The sequence below is a fragment of the Chamaea fasciata genome, unplaced genomic scaffold, assembly GCF_029207755.1.
Source record: "Chamaea fasciata isolate MVZ Bird 193981 ecotype frontalis unplaced genomic scaffold, bChaFas1.0.hap1 SCAF_2, whole genome shotgun sequence".
Classification (NCBI taxonomy): domain Eukaryota; kingdom Metazoa; phylum Chordata; class Aves; order Passeriformes; family Sylviidae; genus Chamaea; species Chamaea fasciata.
This window is the reverse complement of record NW_027094087.1, coordinates 55,057,042-55,078,455: the sequence shown is the minus strand read 5'-3', so window position 1 is coordinate 55,078,455 and position 21,414 is coordinate 55,057,042. Positions and strand designations below refer to the sequence as shown.

The window sequence follows — 21,414 nt, the reverse complement described above, 5'->3', positions numbered from 1 at the left end:
ATCAAGCCCAAAGGTACCCCAGGTTCAATTCAAAGAGCCACAACAGTGTTGCTGAATATCCCTTATCCCACCATACTCATTCGCCTAAACCGCCTCTTGGCTGTCAAAGAGGATTTAAATACACCACAGAATCGCAACTGGTTCAACCTTAGTGAAGTCAATACTTTAAAAAGAGAATCTAAGGCAGGATGAAGTCTAAACTTGTGGAAAAAAGTATACCTAAGAATAAATATTAATTATTTCCATATAATAAATAGTCTAAACTGCAATCACCACTGGTATACCCACACTCTACAGTATTCTTGTCTTCCTCAACACAATGGGAATATACACACTGAACAGACTGTTAAGTACAATTTAACCACACAGTAGTTTCAAAGCATAATCAATACAACCCACCCCCTCAAGAGAAAAACAAGTTCTTTAATACAATATCTGCATGTGCTGAGACCTGAGAAATAGTATTTTAATTAGACAGAAAGATCACAGTGCTTCATTTCACAGAATGGCTGTAACAAGACCTGCAAGTTAGTGCAAATCGAACTATCAGAGAGTCCATCTTTTAATAAAGTTACAGGCAGTCTTACCTCTCATCCTCACCATCTACAAGAGGCGTTGTCAACGGCAGCACCTTCAGTGGGAAGAGGGAAGCCGAGGAAGGCATGTTGCTGCTGCCGCCATCTGAAGTGGCCGATGCTCCACCACCGCTCTCGACGCCGGCAGCCTGAGGTAAACCCACCAAGGAAGGTTCTGTAGGGCGTCTGCCGTCTTCCATTTGGCTTGCAATGGACTGAGCTAGTGATTGTGCAGGGAACTGGGTAGAACTTAGTGGCATCTGCTGTGGCACACTCTGTGCCACTGGCACACCTATACTTGTTGATATCAAGGGAGGTTGACTAACACTTTGAGCCAAATTGCCGTTCTGCACGGCCGAAGCCTGTGCTATATTCTGTGGCTGTCCCAAACCTACAGAAGCAGAAGGTATGCCAGGAGGCACAGCTGAACCAGCTTGACTTGGTGCAGGAACAGTACTAGCAGAGGGTATAGGGCTTACCGCAGGCAGCTGCTGGCCAGTCATCCCCTGGACTACAGATTCCACTCCTTGTGCCTGTGGCTGCACAGGTAACAAGGTGTTTTGCTGAGCAATGACCATTTGTTGGGGAAGGCCTGCAGCGCTAGCCTGTAATCCCTGCTGCATTATTCCTGTCTGCACAGGCTGCACTACTTGGGAAGATGGAGGAGCAGCGGTTGATGGCATAACTGGAGGTGGAATTTGGTTTGTAGCAGATGGTGGTTGCACCACAGCAGCTACGCTTCCTTGCTGCCCAACATTTAGCATTTGACCACTGGCAGGTACACCTGGTATTGCTGCTGGAGCATGTGCAACAGGCTGAGCTGGGGCAGCAGCTGGATGTGCTTGCACTGAAGGCTGCATGCCCTGTGCCTGGGCAACAGGAACCGGTTGCCCAGTTCCTACTCCTGTAGAGCTTGGCTGCATGGCAGGGGCTGGAGTCTGAAGGATCTGCTGATGTTGAATGTAGTCTGGCATAGCCCCTGTGACAGAGTTTTGGTTCACCGACTTAACGTGACCTGCGGCCATCTGCGTAGGAACCGGCTGCTGCTGCTGCTGCTGCTGTCCGTACTGCAACTGCTGCTGCTGCACCACTGGCAAAGTCTGCACAGGCTGTGCCGGCTGCGAATACGGCAGCTGCTGTTGAGCCATACTCTGAAGGGCAGGCTGCTGGTGGCCCAGAGACGGGGATACACCTAGTATATTAACTGGGGCTGGCTGAACCCCAGTAACAGTGGTTAGACTGGCCTGTGCAGGAGGTTGGACCCCTGGCTTCTGCTGTGGATAGTTTACTTCTTGAGAATGCAGCTGGACTTGTGCAAGCTGTGATTGAGAAACACTCTGTGGTATACTAGATGCTGGAATTGCTGGAGGAGCAGCACTGCTAAAATCCATCTGCTGCGGACCCACACCTTGAAATGCTTGCTGCTGTACCACAGTAGGTGCTCCCATTTCTCCACTTCCCACACTTTCTGTATAGTGACTCAGTGTGCTTACATTGCTGCTAACAGAACTCCCACTGGTGCTCTCCCTTTCAGAAGTCACTTCAAGCGGGTTTTGTTTTATCGTCTCTACCGCTTTGTTTACTGCTACTCCCTCCGAAACTGCAACAGTGTTTTCTTTATCATAGAATTCAGTGCATGTCCATCTACCTTTTTTGAAAGGTTCAGAACTAGAATCTAATTTTACAACCCTAAACCTTGACGTGCCAGATGCAGGCTGCTGCTGGCTTGATCCCACTGCCATTCCTGCAGTTGGATTAGTAACATTGTTAATGACACTAGAGGAAGCACTCGTACCATTGCCAACACCACTCAAGATATTCACATTAGCATTGCTGCTAGTTCCAGACAAAGCATTTACATTACCAGTACTCATGATGTTGCTTAAATTTATAGTACCAAGCACATTGCTTGCCACACTAGAACTACCACCACCAATATTATTTAAGGTACTAGTTCCGGCAGCAGGACTTATACCTAAATTGCCAGGAGTACTTGTAGTGCGGATATTAGACACAGCAGATGCCGGGGACCCAGTGGATGATGCAGCAGAAACTGGTGCAATTGATATAACATTGTCAGAGCTTCCAGTTGTTGATAGTTTTCTAAACGATGGACTGGGCGGTGGTCCTCCAGAAACTGGGGCACTACCCACCCCAGGGTGCGATGGATGATGGTGTCCATGATGGTGGTGGTGAAGATGGTGGTGATGATGAACATGATGGGGATGAACACTTCCATTGATCACAACACTCTGCTGTGGGTGATGAGGCAGAGGAGCATGCTGCTGAGGAAGATGAGGCTGGTTTGGAGAAACAGCCCCAGGAGTCTCTGCCTCTTGGAAGTTATTGAGAGTCTCTTCAGAAGAACTCCTCTCAGGTTCTCCCAAGTCAGTGGCTCTGGATAAAGACACATCCAAGATTTCTGAAGATGACAGGTCTTCAGTGTGAGATTCATCCAGGTCATCGTAGCTTTCCGTATCCTCAGCTATGCTGTTATTAGAGCTCATACTAGCTGATATTTGAGCAGGGGTCACACTGGTAATTTGAAAGCCACTTTTCTTTTTCATTTGAGCTCCAGTCTGTGCAAGGGGCTGTGGCTGGAGCTGAGACTGCGAGAGGAGGTTCAGGCTTTGTGGATGAGGGGGTGTCGGCTGTGGACCCGCGGTTGAAGCTGCTGCAGGAGATGGAGGCGGCGGCTGGACCAGCAAAGGCGGCTGATAATCCTCGGCAGAGAGGGCAGCGCTCCCAACGCCGGTACCTGGTGCAGTGGGAGCAGTAACGCAGCTGCTGCCGCTGCTACTGCTGCTGCCCCTTCTAGGAAACATCGCCGGGTGCGCCATCTTCCTAGCACTAATGTCTGCGGCTGAGTCAGGCTGGTGCATTGTATCGGGTGTATTTTAAGAGTGCAATCCCCCGGTATGGAAAGAGACAGACAGACACACACACACACACACACACGGTTAGCTGTGTGCTCAGGGCAGGGCAGACACCACCACGCACAACCCCCACCGACTCCCGCAGCGCACGGGCTGAGGCGGCTCGGCACCGCCGCTCACCACCAACCCCCTCCCCTCCCCTCCTCCTCCCCTCCGAGACAGGGAGGGGGCGAGCACCGGTCCTCCGCCGCCTCTGAATGTGACACTTTCAATCCTCCGCCATTCACTTTCTTTCTCCCTGCCACCCTCCCCCCCGCCTCCCTTTGATTTCTACCACCACCTCCCTGCTCGGCCGGCCCCCCCCTTCCCCAGCCCCCCGACTGCGCCTCTCCCGGGAGGGCAGCCAGCCGGCCGCCCCGGGGGCGAGCCCCTTCCTCCTCTCCGCCGAGGCTCCGCCGGGCGCCGCGGCTCGCCGGCAGCCGGCAGCACCGCCCTCCCTCCCTCCCCGCCTCGGCGAGGGCAGCCGGCGGGCCCGCAGGGCAGCCCGGCGACGCGGCCGGCGCCCCTCGCCATCACCGCTCTTAGTAGTAAGAGCAGGAGGAAGGCGCGGATACGTACAGGACTGGCGCACAGCAGGGCGGCAGCGGCAGGCTGAGCCGGGCAGGGACATCCCCGTCAGTGGCAGCCATGGAGCTGAATCATTTTGGGTATCAGAGAGACGGAATAAGGACGGAAGAAAAGCAGCTGCAGTAACCCGACAAGAGAGTCCATGAAAAGGAGAGAGGGAGGAAGGGAGGAAGGGAGGAAGGGGGAGCCAGCCAGGCAGCCTCTCTCTCCTCCCTGTGTCTGGCTGTCTCTGGAGGAGGCTCCGCTCCGCACGCTCTTCCTTCCCCCTCCGCCGCCTCCTCCCCCTTTATAACAGGCGGCACCCGCTCGTCCTCCGCAGAACCGCGCCTGGAATCCGTCCTCCTCCTCCCGCGTGTGCGTCCGCCCCGTCCTTTCTTCCCTCAGGGTCTACTCCCGGCTTCCCCGCCGCGGCGGGTCTCTCCCTCCCTGTGCCTGCCCCGTCTCCTCACGGAGCGCTGGAGGAGGCGCCGCGGGGGGGAGGAGGGGAGCGCTCGCCAAAGGGGAGGGCGGGCGAGAGACAACGTAAGATGGCGGCGGCTGCCGCGCACGCGCGCCTCGCCGGCAGACATAAAGCCCGTCTGGCCGGGGCCGGCGGAAATAAGGCTCGGCTCGCGTGGCGGAAATGGCCGAGCGGCTCCGAGCCTGCGGCGGGCGGGGGCGTCCCGGTTTGGGGAGGGGGCGAGGCTACGGCCATGGCGGGCCGTCGCCCCCCTTCCCGGCCGCGTCGTGCACCCGCCAGGTGCCCCCTCTGTGCCCGCAGCATGACTGTGCCTCACATGACCTGCCGCCGCCGCCTCCCTCCCCCTCTCCTCAGCTCCGCTGCAGATTTATTCAAGTTATTCATCACCTTCTCTCTTTCCTCCCCTCCCTCGGTCCAGAATATTCCTGCCCGCTCCTTCCCCCGCGCACAGGGAGGAAAGCGGAGTGTGCGCGCACCCCCCTTGCTCGGGGCCGCCTTTCCCTTTGTGCCCGCGGCGGGCGGCTCGCCCCGGTGCCCCGCACCGTCCATCCCCGGCGGGGGTCGCCGCCCTCCCCGCAGGCGCCCTCAGCGCCGCCGGTGCCGGGCCAGCGGTGCCCGGAGGTCAGGTGGAATCGTTCATCTGCATCCACATGCGGCGTGTGTGTCTGTGTGTGTGGAGGAGCTTCTCATGAAAGCTCCAGACGAACCGTACCGAAACATCGGTAGATTATAAATAAATAATTTTTTTAAAAAAAATCCCACCACACCTTACTACACGGGATCGAGGTGAAATCAACGGACTGTTCCAGTGCCAGCATCCTCAGACCCAGGCGGTGAAGCTCAACACGCCCACCGCAGTGAGGTTATTCCCATCCCGTTTGATCCCATCCCAAACGGAGCTGGCTTCTCCCCTTCGGTGAGCAGCAACCACCTGATCTCCAGAGACACCCAATGCACACATATCTGCCAGGCACTTTTCCTTCGCATCCTTGTGCCTGTTGGGTTGCACAGAGATGCCTGGAAGGTATCTCATGGCCCCACCATGATCAATGGATCCAGCCAATGGATCCCCACCACTGGCATTGCTCCACCTCTCCTGGCAGCAGAATCTGTTCCACCTGGACTTTCTGAGCTCGAGAGGTGGGATGTCCTGCATTCCTACAGAGAAGGGGACAGGTTCACACCCTCTGCCCTGTTTCTCCAGCAGCCTGGCAGTACGTAGGGTGTGCAACATGCCTGGAGAGCTGCTTGTATTCCCAACTCCTGGCAGCATGGCCTTGTCTCCAAACAGAGGCATCCATGAGCAGGCAGGTGTCTCAAATCACTGCTTTGAAATTGGTCTGGCTTGCCTGGAATGGAGAGCTGTTTGTAGGACTTGAAGGGCTCAGGCTAATGTTGTAACCTGACTGTGGAGCCCACTGGTCAGGACAAACAACAGGGCATAGAGAAAAAGCAGGCCTTGGCTCTTGCCGCGGTGAGTATTTAAACATATAAGGAAGAGTAGTAGAGCTTTAATGGGAAAAAAAAGTTGTGAGAGTCCAAGGTATTATATCATATAGCTGAGTCATTAGAGAGTCCTTATGGGAGATGTAAATGTTAGTTCCTTCAGGCAGAGAGGAGATTTGAGTCTCCCATGTTTAGTGTGTGGCATTTAATCACCGAGGAACTAAAATCCTGCTTTTCTTGCTCCATTTTGTGAAAAGGACAAGGATTCAAGGTCACACACAGTGAGAGCTTTTGCTGCCTGTTCCTGGATTTCACCTTCCATCTTGCCTCTCCCTGCTAACCTGGCTTATCTAACTCTCCTATGGTGTGGGGATAGGAGTGGCTTTTGAGAAAACCCTGCCTTTTGCAGTTTAATTCCTTTCATCTGGAATGCAGGCATTCAGCTCAGGTCTCCAGGTACCTGAAAGGTAGACTTGCAACCCTTGCTCCTTCCATGGCTGTACTGCCTTTATACAGACACCAAAGAACAATTGACACATACTTAAATAAGATTCTTCTTTTCCTGAGGTCAAGACAATATTATTCTTTTTTAACTGATAATCAGATAAAAGCCCATACTTAAAGACCTTACTACCTGAAAGTGAGCTGCCTCCATGTAACCTTCGCAGATTTCCGGACAGCATCACAAAGCTGCCCACGATCTGTCTACATCTTGACCTTTGGTGCGACACTGAAATCTTAGATGGTCTTTAATGAGATACTCAGATCTCATTTTTTGAGAAGAGTGCTCAACACTGAGAGTCAACTGCTGTTAAAAATCCCTGTTCTGTCTGCTTATAACTTTCCCAGAACAATTACCTTTGCAGACTTGAGTCTTCTAGGATGAGTCGCAGCTCCAAGATGATTTTTTGAATGTTTGTGCGAAGTCCAACTACTTTTAAAGTACATAGGCTATGGATACAGATGAGTAGATTTCTAGACTTAAAAAATAGTGCAAAAACAGCTTAAAAAGGATTGAACTATAAAGTTTGTATGCACTTAATATCAGTGAGGCTGAAAAAGAATTAGAAGAGCAGTACTATTATTGATTAAATGTTTGCTTTGCCAATGCTCATTAACCTATATTCATTTTGAGTAGGTGGGCTGCTTCATAGTACAGTGTGTGAAATGGGGATTTTTTTTAATTGGGTCCATATAGTTCTCTTCTTACGAAGAGAAACTGAAGAAAAAAATGAAATTTAGATAACAGTGTTAACTTATCTGCATAATGTGGTCACTGATCTGTCTGTTAACAATCAAAATAATGGTCTAGACTAGACTAAACATATCAGAAGTGGCATGTTTGAAATTATTTTTTAATGCTGTTTGTGAATATGAACATTTTCATGTTACACCCTTTTTCTTTCCTTATCTTTTTTTTTCAGGTATTAGTTTATTTCTCTTTCTTTCATTTTTTTTGTAAGCATTAGTCTAAGCATAAAAATGGGATTCTCAGATTAGCAATTTTAATTGCTTTTCATATCCATTAGACTATATGAAATTAAAATTAAACCACTGAAATTTATAAGTGTTTTGGATTGTGTTCTTCAAGGTGGGACAAGAAAGTTCATCATATACCTAATTTACAAAACATCAGATATTTAAAAACTCAGCCACCAAGGAACTAACCATATGTAGAAAGTAAGTGAAATTAGCCAGTAGTTTTTCCAAGCAGGTCTACCTGCTATTTTTTAATTAACTGTATTGATCAGTCAGCTGGAACCAGAGTTACTTGTGTCATCACTGGATGGACTCAGCATCTTGTTGACCATGGTCACTGCTCATGACTGCAGGGCAGACAGTCCTGCAGTCCCATCATTGCCTCAGCTGCAGACCGAAGACTGCTGGTGGGTTGCCAGGATAGAGGAATCCCTTTGGATTGCGTCTCCCACATACCATGCTTCCCAAATGAAGAAGCACAGATTAGCTTGATGCAGTCCTCGCTGCCAGGCAGGGAGAATGAGTGTCTGCAATAACCCTTATTTCAACTTTTAAAATCTTCTGATTCAGGCTAGTGCAGAAGAACAAGGTCTTCACAGTGTAAATATTTAGAGATCTGTCTCCCGTATATGTAATGTTTCTTCAGACAGGAAACAACAAGCCTTGTTACCACCACAGATTCTCCAAGGATACCAAAAGAAGCAGTATTTTAATATTTTCTTCCTTTGGCTCCTTTGCTGTTTGACACAGTTGTGTGCATTCATCCTAGCATATGCAGTAGTTTATGTCTTTGTACCAAGTAATTATAAAGCCAACAAGCAGGAATACTGCGGGGGTTTTATTCAAAACAGTCAGAATCATGACAAATCAGTCTGATGCATGCTTTAAATCCTGTGTGACTGCTTCATAAATAATTTTTTTAAAAATTTAATGAAAAGAATTTTTTTTCTCATGAAGCTGCCATTGTTGGTTTAGACAGAAAACTTTTCTCTGTTCATTAATGTTGCTGACTGTACTCCCTAAGTTGATTTGCAAAGATGTGTGCAATTTTTTCTTCCTTCTAAGAGAAATAGTCATAAGAAAATTCTCACCTTTGAGCCCTGAAAAAAGTGGTAATTCTGCTTCTGCATTTTCTTAGAAAGTTCAAGTCAAGTCTTGATCTTCCCTTCTTGTTTTGTTTTCAGTTGGCTGGTTAGTTGGTTTATTGAGTTTACTGATTCCAAAACGCCTACTGAGACATTTTTCATCCCTTATTTTAATTCTCATTAAATAGTGCTGAACATTTGGGAAAGGGAAGTTTTCTCGCAAGTTTTTATTAAATAAATGCTTGCAGAAATCCACAATTCTAGCAGTCTTGGAAAAAAAAGTCAGTTCTCTTTAGACTAGTAAGGTATATTTCAATGCCAATATACACAAAATCATATCTTTCTAGATCACCTGGAAAAGTTGTTTTAAAATATTCATTATACTTGCACTTGGGGAATGTGTCCAAGTAGGTAGTCTGTTTTTAATGGGGATTGCATTCAAATTCAGATTTAATGAAAGATGTTTAGGAGCTTTATCATCACTTTAAACTTCATAGGTGTGTAGACTACATACAGGACTATATAGATTGTGTTGTGGGAGCAAGGGTTAAAAGTAAATCCTCCACCAGACTGATGAATTAACAGCCAAAAGATCATCATGATTTTATCACTTTATTCATCTTGCTCTCCTTTATTCCTCCATTTTCTCTTGAATTTGTAGTCAACTGATGAACTTGCAAGTTATGGAAAGTATTTCCCAGATACCTCAATGTGCAACTGTAATGAATGCAGTACCACTGTAGTGTGAGATCATTTATTTAATTGTTTGTAGACTACAGGCCTTAGATTTCTAACTGTTTAATCTTTGATTAGTCAGCCAAATGGTATATATAATTAAGCTGAAGATTAAATAAAATAGATGATCAAATCAATGGAAAATGGTCCAACAGTTAAATAGAGCTCTCCTCCCCTGCCCCCTCCCCTCCCCCCCTTCTTTTTTTTTTTTTTTTTTTTTTTTTTTTTTTTTTTTTTTTTTTTTGGTCTGGTAAATCAATGAGCAAGCTAGCAAGTCAACCATGTTTTTTAGATTAGTTTTCGTTTTTATGAATTAATCATGAACATTTGCATAGGACTGCTTAAAAATGCTGAAAATGTGAGCTCTTAGTTTGTAGTTCTCCTTTGCAAAGATTGTGTGGAATTGTTTTCTTTTGACTGATCCTAACCCTGATAGAGGAAAGCACTTAGGAAAATGCTTTGTTTAGGAACGTACTTTGTGTTCCCTCACTACACTGGGAATTTTGTGATGTCTAAAAGTTTTGTGATTTATGTGTGGTTTTCTTGAATGACCAGGAGTGAATGTGTCTGTTGTGATAAGGCACAAATCTTTAAAATCTCAGCCTAGAATTAAATTTTGTTTTTCCCCTGAAGAGATGAGTTTCTTCGATGCTGAATTCTTTGAAAAAGTAGACTGTATAGTTGGTTAGTATTTAGTATAGCCACACAATTTTTTCATATTATCACACACTAACTGGAGGCAGATAGGATGTCCTGATTGTGGAGGGTACAGAGAAATTCTTCTTGAACTTAATTAACTGTCTGAAGCTTGTGTATCTAATTTTCATTTTCCTTTTGGCTGTGTCGACAGTATTTCTGGCCATTTAAAACATATTCTGTGGAAGCAAGTATTTGTTTGCAGAAATCCAGAATTTTCTATGGGACAATACTTGAGCAAACTTCAGCATTTTTTTTAATATGCATTAGTTGTAGTGTAACTGAACTGCTTACTGAAAGCCAGCACAGAGTGGTCATGAGCACAGCAGAAGTAAACACAATTTTTATCAGTAGTAATTTGCTATGTTTCCTGTTAACTCCAATAATAAAAGTTATATACACTACACTATTTCTCTGCTAAAGGATTTACAAACTCATTCACAGTAACAGTAAATTTAATTCTTCTACATTTGTGAGGTCTTTGGTTTGTTTCCCTACGCTATGGTTTTTCAGGCGTCTTGTCTCCGATTATCTCTGCATTTTAAATACTGTATGTGTCACTTTTGCTTCTGCACACATACACTGACAAGCCTTGAAAGTCATATTAAAAATGCCCTTGTGACAAAATTCAGTGGGAAACAGGTTTAGGATTTCCAACTCAAGCACAAGAAAAAATTTGCCTTTATCACTTTCAGTAGAACAAAAGATATGCAAAGTTCTGGCAGTTCAAACACATAGTCAGAGGCTTAACTTCAGTCATGTGAATAGTCCCTTTGACTATTAACTTTTGGTCACCAAACCCCTAAAAACTTAACATTAAATGTGTAAATATTTGTAGGCTCAGAAGACAAAAAGATGAGGTATGTGCTAAGGTGTGGCCTTATGGAGACTTAGGATTTTGTTTACCTTTAGTTGGTAACACTGTTGAGTCCTTACCAAGAAGAAGGTTACTCCTTATGCTGCCAATATTTTTTTGAAAGATGCTGACATTATGTCTGATGGAGCTTTCTGTCTTAACTTAAAAGCCAGCCCTGCAATATTTCATGGCTTTAGGATCAAGCCACATTTCCAGTTTTACCTGTTCTTAAGACATTTTAACTGTTGTTCATAAGAAATTAGAAAATTCCCTATTTTAAATAGGTCATCAAACAAAAATGCATGCTGCTATTGATTGGAAAGGGCTTTATTCCTGCTCAGTCTTAATACCTTTATTAGTAGTTTCAGCATGGAAGCACTGATGAGAGTTTAAAACCCACTGGGGTTACTTGGCACATCTCACTGCTGAATGAATTCTTAGATAACACATGAGGAAAGGCAGAAATGGTGTCAAAACACACCTCAGACTGTGCTGATGGAGCCCATCCTACTTAAATAAAGGGCAGTATGTCAGTGTGTCTGTCCTCTGAGACAAAATATGGTGGCATTGTGAGGGAATTGCTTCCTGCAGCAAACACCCCCTGCCCAGTGTCTCCCACTTGTCTCTTTTAAACCATCTGTGGGAAGCAAGAGACAAATCCTGGTCAGCACACATGCTAAATTGAGCTCAGTAACATGCAGAACACTTGCTCTCAAATTGACAGGTGCCTCCTCAGCAGCCTAGTGGGGATGGTCAAAGGGGAATCCTTGGTGAGAGGACTTCTAACAACTCCCTCTTGGCGTGGGCTGCAGGATATGGTACTTTTTTCTTGGTGCATAAAGGAGGAAGTTAATGGGATACAAATGAAATTCATAGACGTGAAGATGAGAGGTGGTGTGTTAATCACACAGGTCCAGGAAATAACATGCAGGCTTAGTATTTTCAGAAGTATGTTTGCTTAGTTCACATGCTTAGCAAACATCTAAAAAAATTAGATCTGATTTTGGAATATAAAATGGATGCAAAGTAACATTTTTAATGTTTGGTGACATTTGTGAAGATGGTGTTGCTGGTATGCCCTGTGACTTGTAATAATTTTAGAACATTGTGGTACTGGAAGTATATTGGAGAACAGGAAATAGCCCAGAAAAATGCAGCAAAAAAGTGATGTTGGAAAAAGCAGGAGTTTCACTTATAATGTGTGTTTGTTTGTGAGTGTCCTCAGGTTGAGGCATTAAATCACAAGATAATCATCTGTGACTATTTAAAGGGGAGGAGTAGTATTTCAAAATCCAAATTCAGCTCACCCCCAGTGAGGTACCTGAATTAGAAGTGCTGCTGTAACATTGCTCATACAGAGCAGGAACATTCACCTACAAACTCTGCATCCTCTGGAGCTGTCTCCACTAACTGCTAGGAGAATCCAGGGTAATTAGATGTCTGGCATGTGTCTATCAGTAGGGACCTTGGGTAAGGTATGTGAGCCCATGGCATCAGAAAAAGAATATTTAGAATATTTAGACTGAACATCAAAACAAACAGTTTGGAGGGTACCCTGGGCACTAACAGTGAAAGGCCATGAGAAAAGGGTAGAAAATCAATTACAGTGACACTCAAATTTAGCCAAGATAAATTACTAAAGAATTGCCTGTACAGAGTAATCCTATGCTTACCAAGAGAGGGTTCATATAATCTGTAAGATTATTCCTACCAATAATATATGCAATACTCTTATCTGGCAAAGGATATCAATCAATAATTGAAGGCTCTTACCTGATACCAGGATTAAAGTGACAAGTGATTATCCAGAGCAGGAAAGAATGTGATTTTATTCTTTAATGTTATGCTGGAGAATAAAATCACATTCTTTATATAGATAAATCTATGCATGTATATAAATGTGAATACATATGTTAATATTTTTATCTGTGGTTTTATATGTGAAAATATAGGTTGTATTATTTTATATGTATAGTCTTAATATATGTTTCCTAACTGGAGCTTGGTGATGCTCTCATTGTCTGCTAATTGACACTTGTGCCTCCTCCTGCTGTCACGTGCTATTAGCCAAGGGTGCTCTGGGCTTGGTTTGGCCAGGCCTGTGCAGCTGGGGGCTTCTTCCCATGTTTCTTGTTTTCCTTCTTCCCAAACTGGACATCTCTCTACAGTTTACGTGAACATGACCTCCCAAACCTAACACTGGCAGCTAGAAGAAAGCAGATTTGTGGGTTCAACCCTGGCTTCATGTTACTGATGTCATTTTGTCTCTGCTCTGGCATCTACTGCTTTTGGAGGCAGTGATGCTTCATGGTGATTTAAAAAGTGTTTGAGAACACCAAACCTGTATTGTACAAATTTCTTCACTGTACAGCTTCTAACAACTATCCGAACATACTTTTAACCTGTCCTTTAAATTATATACCATATTCCTTAGCACATTTAAATTCTGGGGTGCTGATTCTGGGGTTTTTTCTTCATTTGTCTTCTATCCTACTTTTCACTTACTTTCTGTGACTATTTCCTTTCTGATGCTTAGAGTATTTTCATTCTCTGCAAAACTTCCCCTTACTTTTAGTCCTAGAACAGCTACACATAGCTGCCACCACTTTCAAAATACTGCTTTCAGTCTTCCAGTTAGACCAGCTTCTTCTCGGGTAGGGTCACACAGAGGTTATGCTGCTTCTCAACTAATCCTCTGAGGCCTAGAAACAGGTTTTTCAAGCAGAATAAATAACTCTGCTGAGCCATTACACCTATTGCAAAGTGTTAAATAGCTGATTTCAGTGTTTTTGTAGACAATGATGAGTGAATACTGCATTTTGTTTCTTTTTTTAGCCTGCTTTCCTAAGGAAACAAAGCTTACACAACTGTTCTGCCTGACTGTCTGTCTGCTTGTCTGTCATCCCCTCTTTAATAACTCTGAACCTGTTCGTTGATTTCAGACTGGAATAGAGATCCCAAAGGTATGCTAATACTGAAGGTCCTTCACTTCTACAGCCTAGGAAAAGATGAGGTCCTAGCACAGGCTCCAGGGAACAACAGGTGACCCCACTGCCATTTGGGGTGGCAGTGGACAGAGCACTGTGGTTCAGTGGTAAGGTCTGGCCATGACACAGCCCTCTCTGGGGGCAAAAAAAGCTTGAAGAGGGGCAGTGTTGTGGTGAGGAGAAAAATGTTGATGTATGGGGAAGTATGGAGGTCTGCTCTGTAGCACAGCAAAAGTCTGTAGGGAAGCAAGTATTGTTATTGCTGTTATTCATGGAACAAGTGCATTTATGACAAAGAAAGATGCGTGAAAAAAGAGTTTCCTTCTCTGGAGTCTTTCCCTTCATGTGTATGCACATCACGGACTCATGGTGCATGTGTATTCATTTTTCAGTTGGTTGGCTTAGTCTTGGATTTGGGTCACTAGGTGCCACTGAAATACAAACAGATGTTAATAATATTGCAGCAGGAATGTAAGATTTCATTCTCTTGTACCTAAGAGATGGAGCCTACAGCTTGCAATTTTCAGAGTCCTCATGGGCATTCAAGTTTCCTGCTCCTCCAAGTCTTAAATCTCAGCATTGCTTCAATTTCCAGCTGTTTATCCTTGCAGGAGACTGTTCCTCAGATACCCAGTGTGTAGCTAGATACTTGGTATTTGTCCTCTGTGTCTCTTTGTGCTTCAGAAGATGAGACTTTGCAGCTGCTGGTTAGCAGACTTCATACTCTAAGATTTTAACATCTTCATGCTTTAGACATGGAGGTCACGGTCTGAATTCTTAGTTGTCTCTACTGATAGCAAGTAAGATAAAACATCTGATTCACATGTTAAGCAATAAAGGTGCACATAATTACAGTGTCTTAAAAAAAAATCATGGTGGCAGCTACTACAAACAAACCAGAGAACAAAATCTGAGCAGCTAAATGAATACTAAAAAAGAACAATCATGCATCTGGCATCCAGGGCTGAGAGTTTCTGTGTCATATCTGAAATGGGTTGCTAGTGGGAGTGAATTCTAAATAAGGTGCCATCAGCTAAACAAGTCATTCTGTCAGAAACAGATTTAATGAGGACTATTTCCTGGAGGTTTGTACTTCATACTTGGATTCTCCCTTGTCTAATATGGTAGTGACCTTGATCCAAGCTTTTTGTGTGGATGGGACATTCTTAAACACTTCCCTTTCGAGTTTCTCTGCCAGTGGCTGTACTACATCAAACAATCCCAGGGAACAGTTCTGGCCACTCGAATTCAATGCTCTGTACTGTCAAATTACCCAGTCAATGCTTGGTGTGGTGTAGATCTGTGTCTGTAACAGTGTCCCAAATGGATCTGGAACACAGTGTGGGAGTGAGCTTTGGCCAACACCATTTCCATCAAGTAGCTGGCCACCCTGTTTTGCGGGGCAAGAGCATTTAGTAGTATGTGGTATGGGCTGTTCACAGCCTGCTGCCCTTAATAGCAGAAAATGGTCCTGGAAAATTAATGTAGGGATATAGACATATACTAAAGGGGTTACACCTTTTCCTTTGGACTACTGATTTATGACCAGAGCTTTTATCCGTTAACCAACTGCCTATTTATACAGACACACAGAAAATAAGCATGTTAGAAATCTTTGCTCTGCTGTCAGAGCAAAGTGACTGAGAGCTCCAACATTACTAGTGGGTGATAGACAGTGATGGGAAGAGGAATTCATAGCCATGCAAATGTACACACATATTTATGCATGTATGTGCCCTTGCTTGAAGGCTGCAATCACAAACCTTTCCTAAGGAAACCAGGCTAGAAATGTCATGGCCAAACACAAACTGGTCAATCTGGTGGAGTGTGCTCTTTCACCAATCTTGGCAGTTTCAGTGGAGCTTAGCTAAAGTAAGCTGTAACCTGTGAAACTGCGCTTTTGGAGCTCTACATTTGCTCAGGCCCCTGAAATTACTTCAGTTGAACTGAATTTTGTGTGGAAAAAGGCTGCTGAGAATTGACACACACTTTGTGAACACATTTGACTACATTGCTTAGCAAGCAGTCTATGGCTGTGGGTGTGCAGAGATGTGCATAAGCTACCATTAAGCCATCTTGGAGTCTCCATCAGCATAGCAATCCGAAGCTTGACACAAGTGATAGAAGCCACTTGAGGAATAGGGCGTATTCTTGGCTGGTGAGCTTGCCCTGAGCTAGTGCACATCTTAGTGGCTCATACAAGGTTGGGTCAAGGACAGTGCAGTGTGTCAGAATGGACTGCCCAGACAGTGCCAGCACTTGGCACAGTCTAGAACTTGTGTGGTGTTGCTGTTAATTTCCAGTCTGAAGTACCCTCCTGCCCTTTGAAGTTGCAAAGAAAACTTTGAAAAGCATGATCTGCTATAAACTTGGGTAGCAAATCCCCCTGAGTCTACAAGCAGCTGAACCAAAGGTTGCAAGTGGGAAGAAAATAGCTTGTACTTTCTGTAGCATGCCATCTTCAAGTGAAGGGTTTAAGGGGTCAACGTTAGCAGGTTACATCTCGTCTTTTCCACAGGTATAGTTTACATTCACAGCCCGAACCTGCTGCTCACGCTTCCCTTGATATACTATACCTCCCTTCTTCTTGCTTCCCCCAAAGCCAGAATGTGGAATTGTTGATACTCAACCAGTTGGGGGTGGTTTATTTATCCTGCACAAGGGAAAGACATTTGCACGTTGTTTTTTCACCCGCTTTCTGAGGAATTTCCAAACAATCTGTGCTGAAAAAGAAAAATTTCTTCATGGACTTCCACGATAACTCACAAAAATCCAGGTTCTTCATGATTTGGATGGTGATTATTAATTTTTTATCTCTTATCAGCAATCAACAGATCAAAATGACAGCCTTAAAGACAGGGTGGTATAGCTAGCTAAGGTACAAGACATTACAGGCTGTCAAGATGGTATTGTTCATGGCTCTCAAAATTAAAGGCAATTTATGCACTGTAAGGGCAAGCTAAAATCAAGGCCTTATGACTGCAGAAGAACCTAAACATTGTAGTAGTTTAGCTTCTAGAAATATTTCATTGACTGAATGTTAATGTGTCTGTGGGATTTTCAGGAGTGCGCATTGAGGGCAGCAGAAAATGGAATGGAGTTTAATCTGGAAAGAGACAAGAAAATGATGTCTTTCCCTGTTAGAATCAAAGCCAAAGAGAATTTGGACACTTTCCATTACTTAGAACTGACTAAGCCTCTCTTTTGAATTTAGTGTAGTGTCTATTGCAGAGATGCCAGCAAAGCTATCCATCAAAAGCTGGGAGGGAAAAAACACAGGTGCTCCCCTGACCCAGCTATTTATAGGAAAGGCTGGCAATTGCATGTGATACAAATGCTCTGGTTGTGTTTTCACGTTTCAGAGCTTTAAATCCAGCCCTTTGGCTGAAAACACAGCTCAAAAATGATAACCAGCTACCAGTTGTTGCTGTTTAGCAAAGTTGAAAACACAGGAATTAAATTTAGCTACCAAAGACTAGGGAAGGAAAAGAAAATTTGGGAATCTTTGTAGAAAACATTCTGGTTTGAGACAAAGATGTAAGGGTACCAAATAATTTGCATGGTATATTAGTGTAAGTATAGTAACATTTTATCGAAACCCTGTGCATGCAGTCATGTGCATATTTAGGATGCAGAAAGTGCTATGGCTTCTAGATACAGGCCAGGAGTTGAATTGGCAGATATTTCACTAAACTTCTCAGAAATTTTCTATTTGTTCTCCAGGTATCTGAGGAAATCCCAGGTAAACTATTTTTTCTAAGATGATGATTGTTGCCATAGGTTTCTAAAAGTTCTCATAATTTGTTAATTCTTAAGGCTAAAAATTATAATAAATTTGAGAAACGTCTGGGACTAGATCAGAAATGTTTGGAGCCTACTGAAGGAATCATTTAGAGCTTTGCATAATGATACAAGCATGTTGCTTCCTTTCTCAACATGACTGCTATTGTCTCCGTTACCATAAAAATTGTTTCACTATATTTTTAACCACTTTTTAAAGTAAGTCTTAGCAGATTGCAAAGCCAGCAACAAATAAAGCAGTTTCAGATTTTTACCTCTCTCAGGAATCTTCCAGCAGTTCTGCTAAAACTGATGTGCGAACACATTTGACCTACTTTGGCAGAGATTTCCACAAGTCTTACAGGACTTAGAGTTCTCTGCTCTATTATTATTTCTTTCTGTATGCTTTAAGCAAGGGATTTGTTAGAAAGTCACATAATCAGCAGCATAAATTGCTACTGGACAAAAAGAGAAGTGCATATTTATGAAATAAATAAATTTCAAAAACCCCAAACCAGCTCCTATTCTGTATTGTGGAAGGGATTCTGCTTGTTCAAAGGCAGCAGACTCTATGCAGACTACCTGCTCACCTGATAAGTTAGTGGAAAAGACAGCATTAGCAATGGGTGTGGACAACAAATCCAAGGATACTCAGTTTTGTGGAAATGCCAGAAGTTTTAGAGTATCTGCCTCAGCTAATCTAAAGAAACAGGAAGAGATTAAATGAAAGGGGTGTAGATTTGGATTAGATATTGGAAGAATTTCTTCACTGTGAGAGTGGTGAGATACTGGCACAGGTTGCCCAGAGAAGCTGTGGATGCCCCATCCCTGGAAGTGTTCAAGGCCAGATAACATGAGGCTTTGAACAACCTGTTCTAGTGGAAGGTGTCCCTGCCCATGGTAGCAGGGTTCGAACAAGGTGATCTTAAAGGTTCCTTCCGACCCAAACCATTCTATGGTTCTGTAAAATCGTATCTCAGCAGTACTCCATTCTGCCTTGTGCAAACCCCCATCTTTCATAAAAGCACTTGAATACATTCAGGGATCTAAAAAGGTGACTATAACTATACCCAGATTTTGATGACAATATGCCATGGAGAGCATTTGAGCCTGTGCCTCTGGTTTCTGGTGTGCCCAATATCTAGAAACATTACTGTAGGGCAGTGATGGTGACTGGCATCGTACTCATGAAAGGCTTTTTCTACAGAGCAGAAGGGCCCCTGCCAGCAGAATGTCCAAGAGCACTGCCCTAGCACCATTTCTAGAAATAATACACTGTGACCATTTTATTCATCGTGTTGAGCAGCATGGTAGAAAGTGAAAGCCCTACATCTCATGTAGTATTTTTTAACCTACATTCCAAAGGATTTGAAATATCTGTGAGTGCATATTTTTCCCATTTTTTTTCTCCAAACTCCAGCAATTACACATATTTCCAAACAAGATGGGAATTTTAGGGTATTTGATAAAAAGATAGAGGTCCCAAATGCCTTTAGTTTGTGCAGCCTTAATGAAGTAGAGGAGAAAGGCTGTAGTTTAACTTTTACTCTGGATATGACATGAGGATAGAGAGAAGTGTGTAGGAAAGAGAGGGAAGCTCTAGTGCACAGAAGACATTGCATAAAAGTCCTATAGCCATAGCTCTCCTGAGTTTCACAGACACAGAGCTGCAGGGAGCCAGTCTCTCCTAGCCCTGCTGCAGACCAGCTTGCCACCCTGAGCCACAGCAGCTGCAGAGGGAGGTTCTGTAGCCGTTACTAATGCAATAGCATATGTGATGATGATTTTATAATACTGACGTAAGGTAGGTGGGGAGGTGACACACCAAGCCCCACACCTGCCCCGACACCGTAACATCCCTGTGGAAAGCCACTGCTAGTCACTCAGAACCCCAGAGGCTGTCAAAACGCTCTGAATGTAATTCTGTGTGATAAGCAATGTGTACATTGCTATGACACTATCGAAAGTTCCCTGTGCAAGTCATGCCACCTGGGAAGGGCAGTCTCATTCTGGGAGGAAAGCCTGGCGCTGGCTGTAGATCCCACATCCAGACTATTTTTAAGGTATGCTTGCAAAAATAGTTCAGGGTTCCTTAGTAGCTTAGTAGAAGAAAGAGTCCTGTGAACTCTATAGTTTGTTGGCACACAGTGAAACTCTGATACTGTGGGGTGCAATAGCAATCTGGGAAGATCAGGGTACCAAACAGAACAGCATCTCAGAAACCAGCTGCTCACCAGTTCTGGCCTGGACTCCTGGGATTAACATCATGCTTCAAAGAAACTTTAAGTGACAGCTTGGGCATAGGCAGCTATCAAGTCCACTTAAAGTTCCTGGGTGAGTTTTTGTTGTTTTGTTTTGTTTTGTTTTTTGGTTTTTGGGGTTTTTTTAATGTTTTACTTCCATAGCAATGTTTCCAATTCATAATCAAAGGTGAAAACCTTTCCTCAGCAATAGAAAAACTGCTTTTATTTGGAGAGTGTCCAAAGCATCTAAAACGGATGTGAGTGAATCTGTTGGGGTGTGGCACCTTTTTTTTTTTTTTTCCTCTGGTGGAACCAAGCCAATCAAAGAGTTATTTTTAGGCAGAGCCTGTGGCTACCTTCAAGCCGTGAGCAGTTTATCAATCTCAAGATCCATCTTTAATCAGAAAAGTCAATTTAAGAGCTGGTCTTATTTTACACTGGGGAGAGGTACATGGAAGCCTTTTTTCTGTTTTATCTAGTGTGCCTCTGTGAGGGGCAAGCAATAAAATGACATCCTACAACGCTGAGAAATATATAGTATGCACTTAATGTTCACTGTGTTTATGATGAATTACTTGAAATACACAGACCAAGAAATGCAGGATTTGAAAAAACCGAAAACTAATATTGGTTTCTTAGAGTGCTGAAATAGCAGAAGATAAGCTTATCAAATGAAAGTCTAGCTCCACTGAAATCAGTAGGAGTTTTGTTTGGGCTTTCAAAAAAATGATAACTGCACTGTGAGCTAGTTTACAGCTTTCACTAGGTAGGAACTACAAAGTGAAAGTTTATCCTTATACAGTAGACAGGTATTTGCCAATCATGTTTGGGTTCGGATTAGGAAGAAACAAAATTTGCTCTGTTCTTTCTTTTTGGTCTTCTAATTAATTTCTGCTTAGTTCTGCACTGCCTTCTTCTGCTGCAAAGAGCAGACATTGAATTGGGATTGTGTGTGTTGACAGTCCTGGCTTGAGCCTTGCCGCGGGTTGGCTGAGATTTCCCAATACATTTTTTCCCATGGTGTTTTCTGTCACATATTTTTTTAAACAAACACTATTCTGTCAGCTATAGAGGGCACAAAGGAAAGATGTGCTGTAGAACACCAAGCAAAAGGCAATTTCAGCTTTAGCATTTGCAAGATTATATAATGGTATTAGCAACTCTCTTTTTCTGTAATCTCTTTATAAAATGTATATTCTATTTATTAAACACGCTATTCAAAGGAATAAAGGCAATTAAGGAACATTCATTAAAAAGAATGACGCAATTTACCTTTGTCCATAGAAGCATAAGCTCTACTGACATTACAGAGTCACTGCCAACAGATCTGGACTTTGGCTTCAATCTAGAGGAAACAGACACCTGAAAATGAGCCCGGCTGAGCATCTACTTGCTGCCACATTAGCTGTGAAAACCATGGCAGACATGTGGATCCACATGAAGTCATATGGCAAATATTTGGTGCCATTACATGTACTGTGGTTCTTCCTGTTCAGGTAATTTTTCCAAGAGAATAGCCTTATGATGCAGTTGGTATTGACACCATTGATATGAGCTTGTCCCCTTTCA

At 43.8% G+C, this 21,414-nt stretch overlaps 1 protein-coding gene across 4 annotated transcripts in view; it reads right to left on the bottom strand.

The window, feature by feature from the left end:
• TSC22D1 (TSC22 domain family member 1) overlaps positions 1–4,604 on the bottom strand; it is a 92,448-nt gene extending 87,844 nt beyond the window's left edge. For 3 of the 4 annotated variants that reach the window (XR_010719405.1, XR_010719406.1, XM_066176205.1), the window contains exons 1-2: positions 4,070–4,604; positions 588–3,448 (exon numbers count right to left, since the gene is read on the bottom strand). Coding sequence is in view for 2 of the 4 variants with exons in the window: in XM_066176205.1 (XP_066032302.1) it covers positions 588–3,415 (2,828 nt within the window). In the remaining 2 variants the exon portion in view is untranslated. The remainder of the gene's footprint in view (positions 1–587; positions 3,449–4,069) is intronic. The other variant, XM_066176204.1, reaches the window with a different exon arrangement.
• Positions 4,605–21,414: the final 16,810 nt, after the last annotated feature.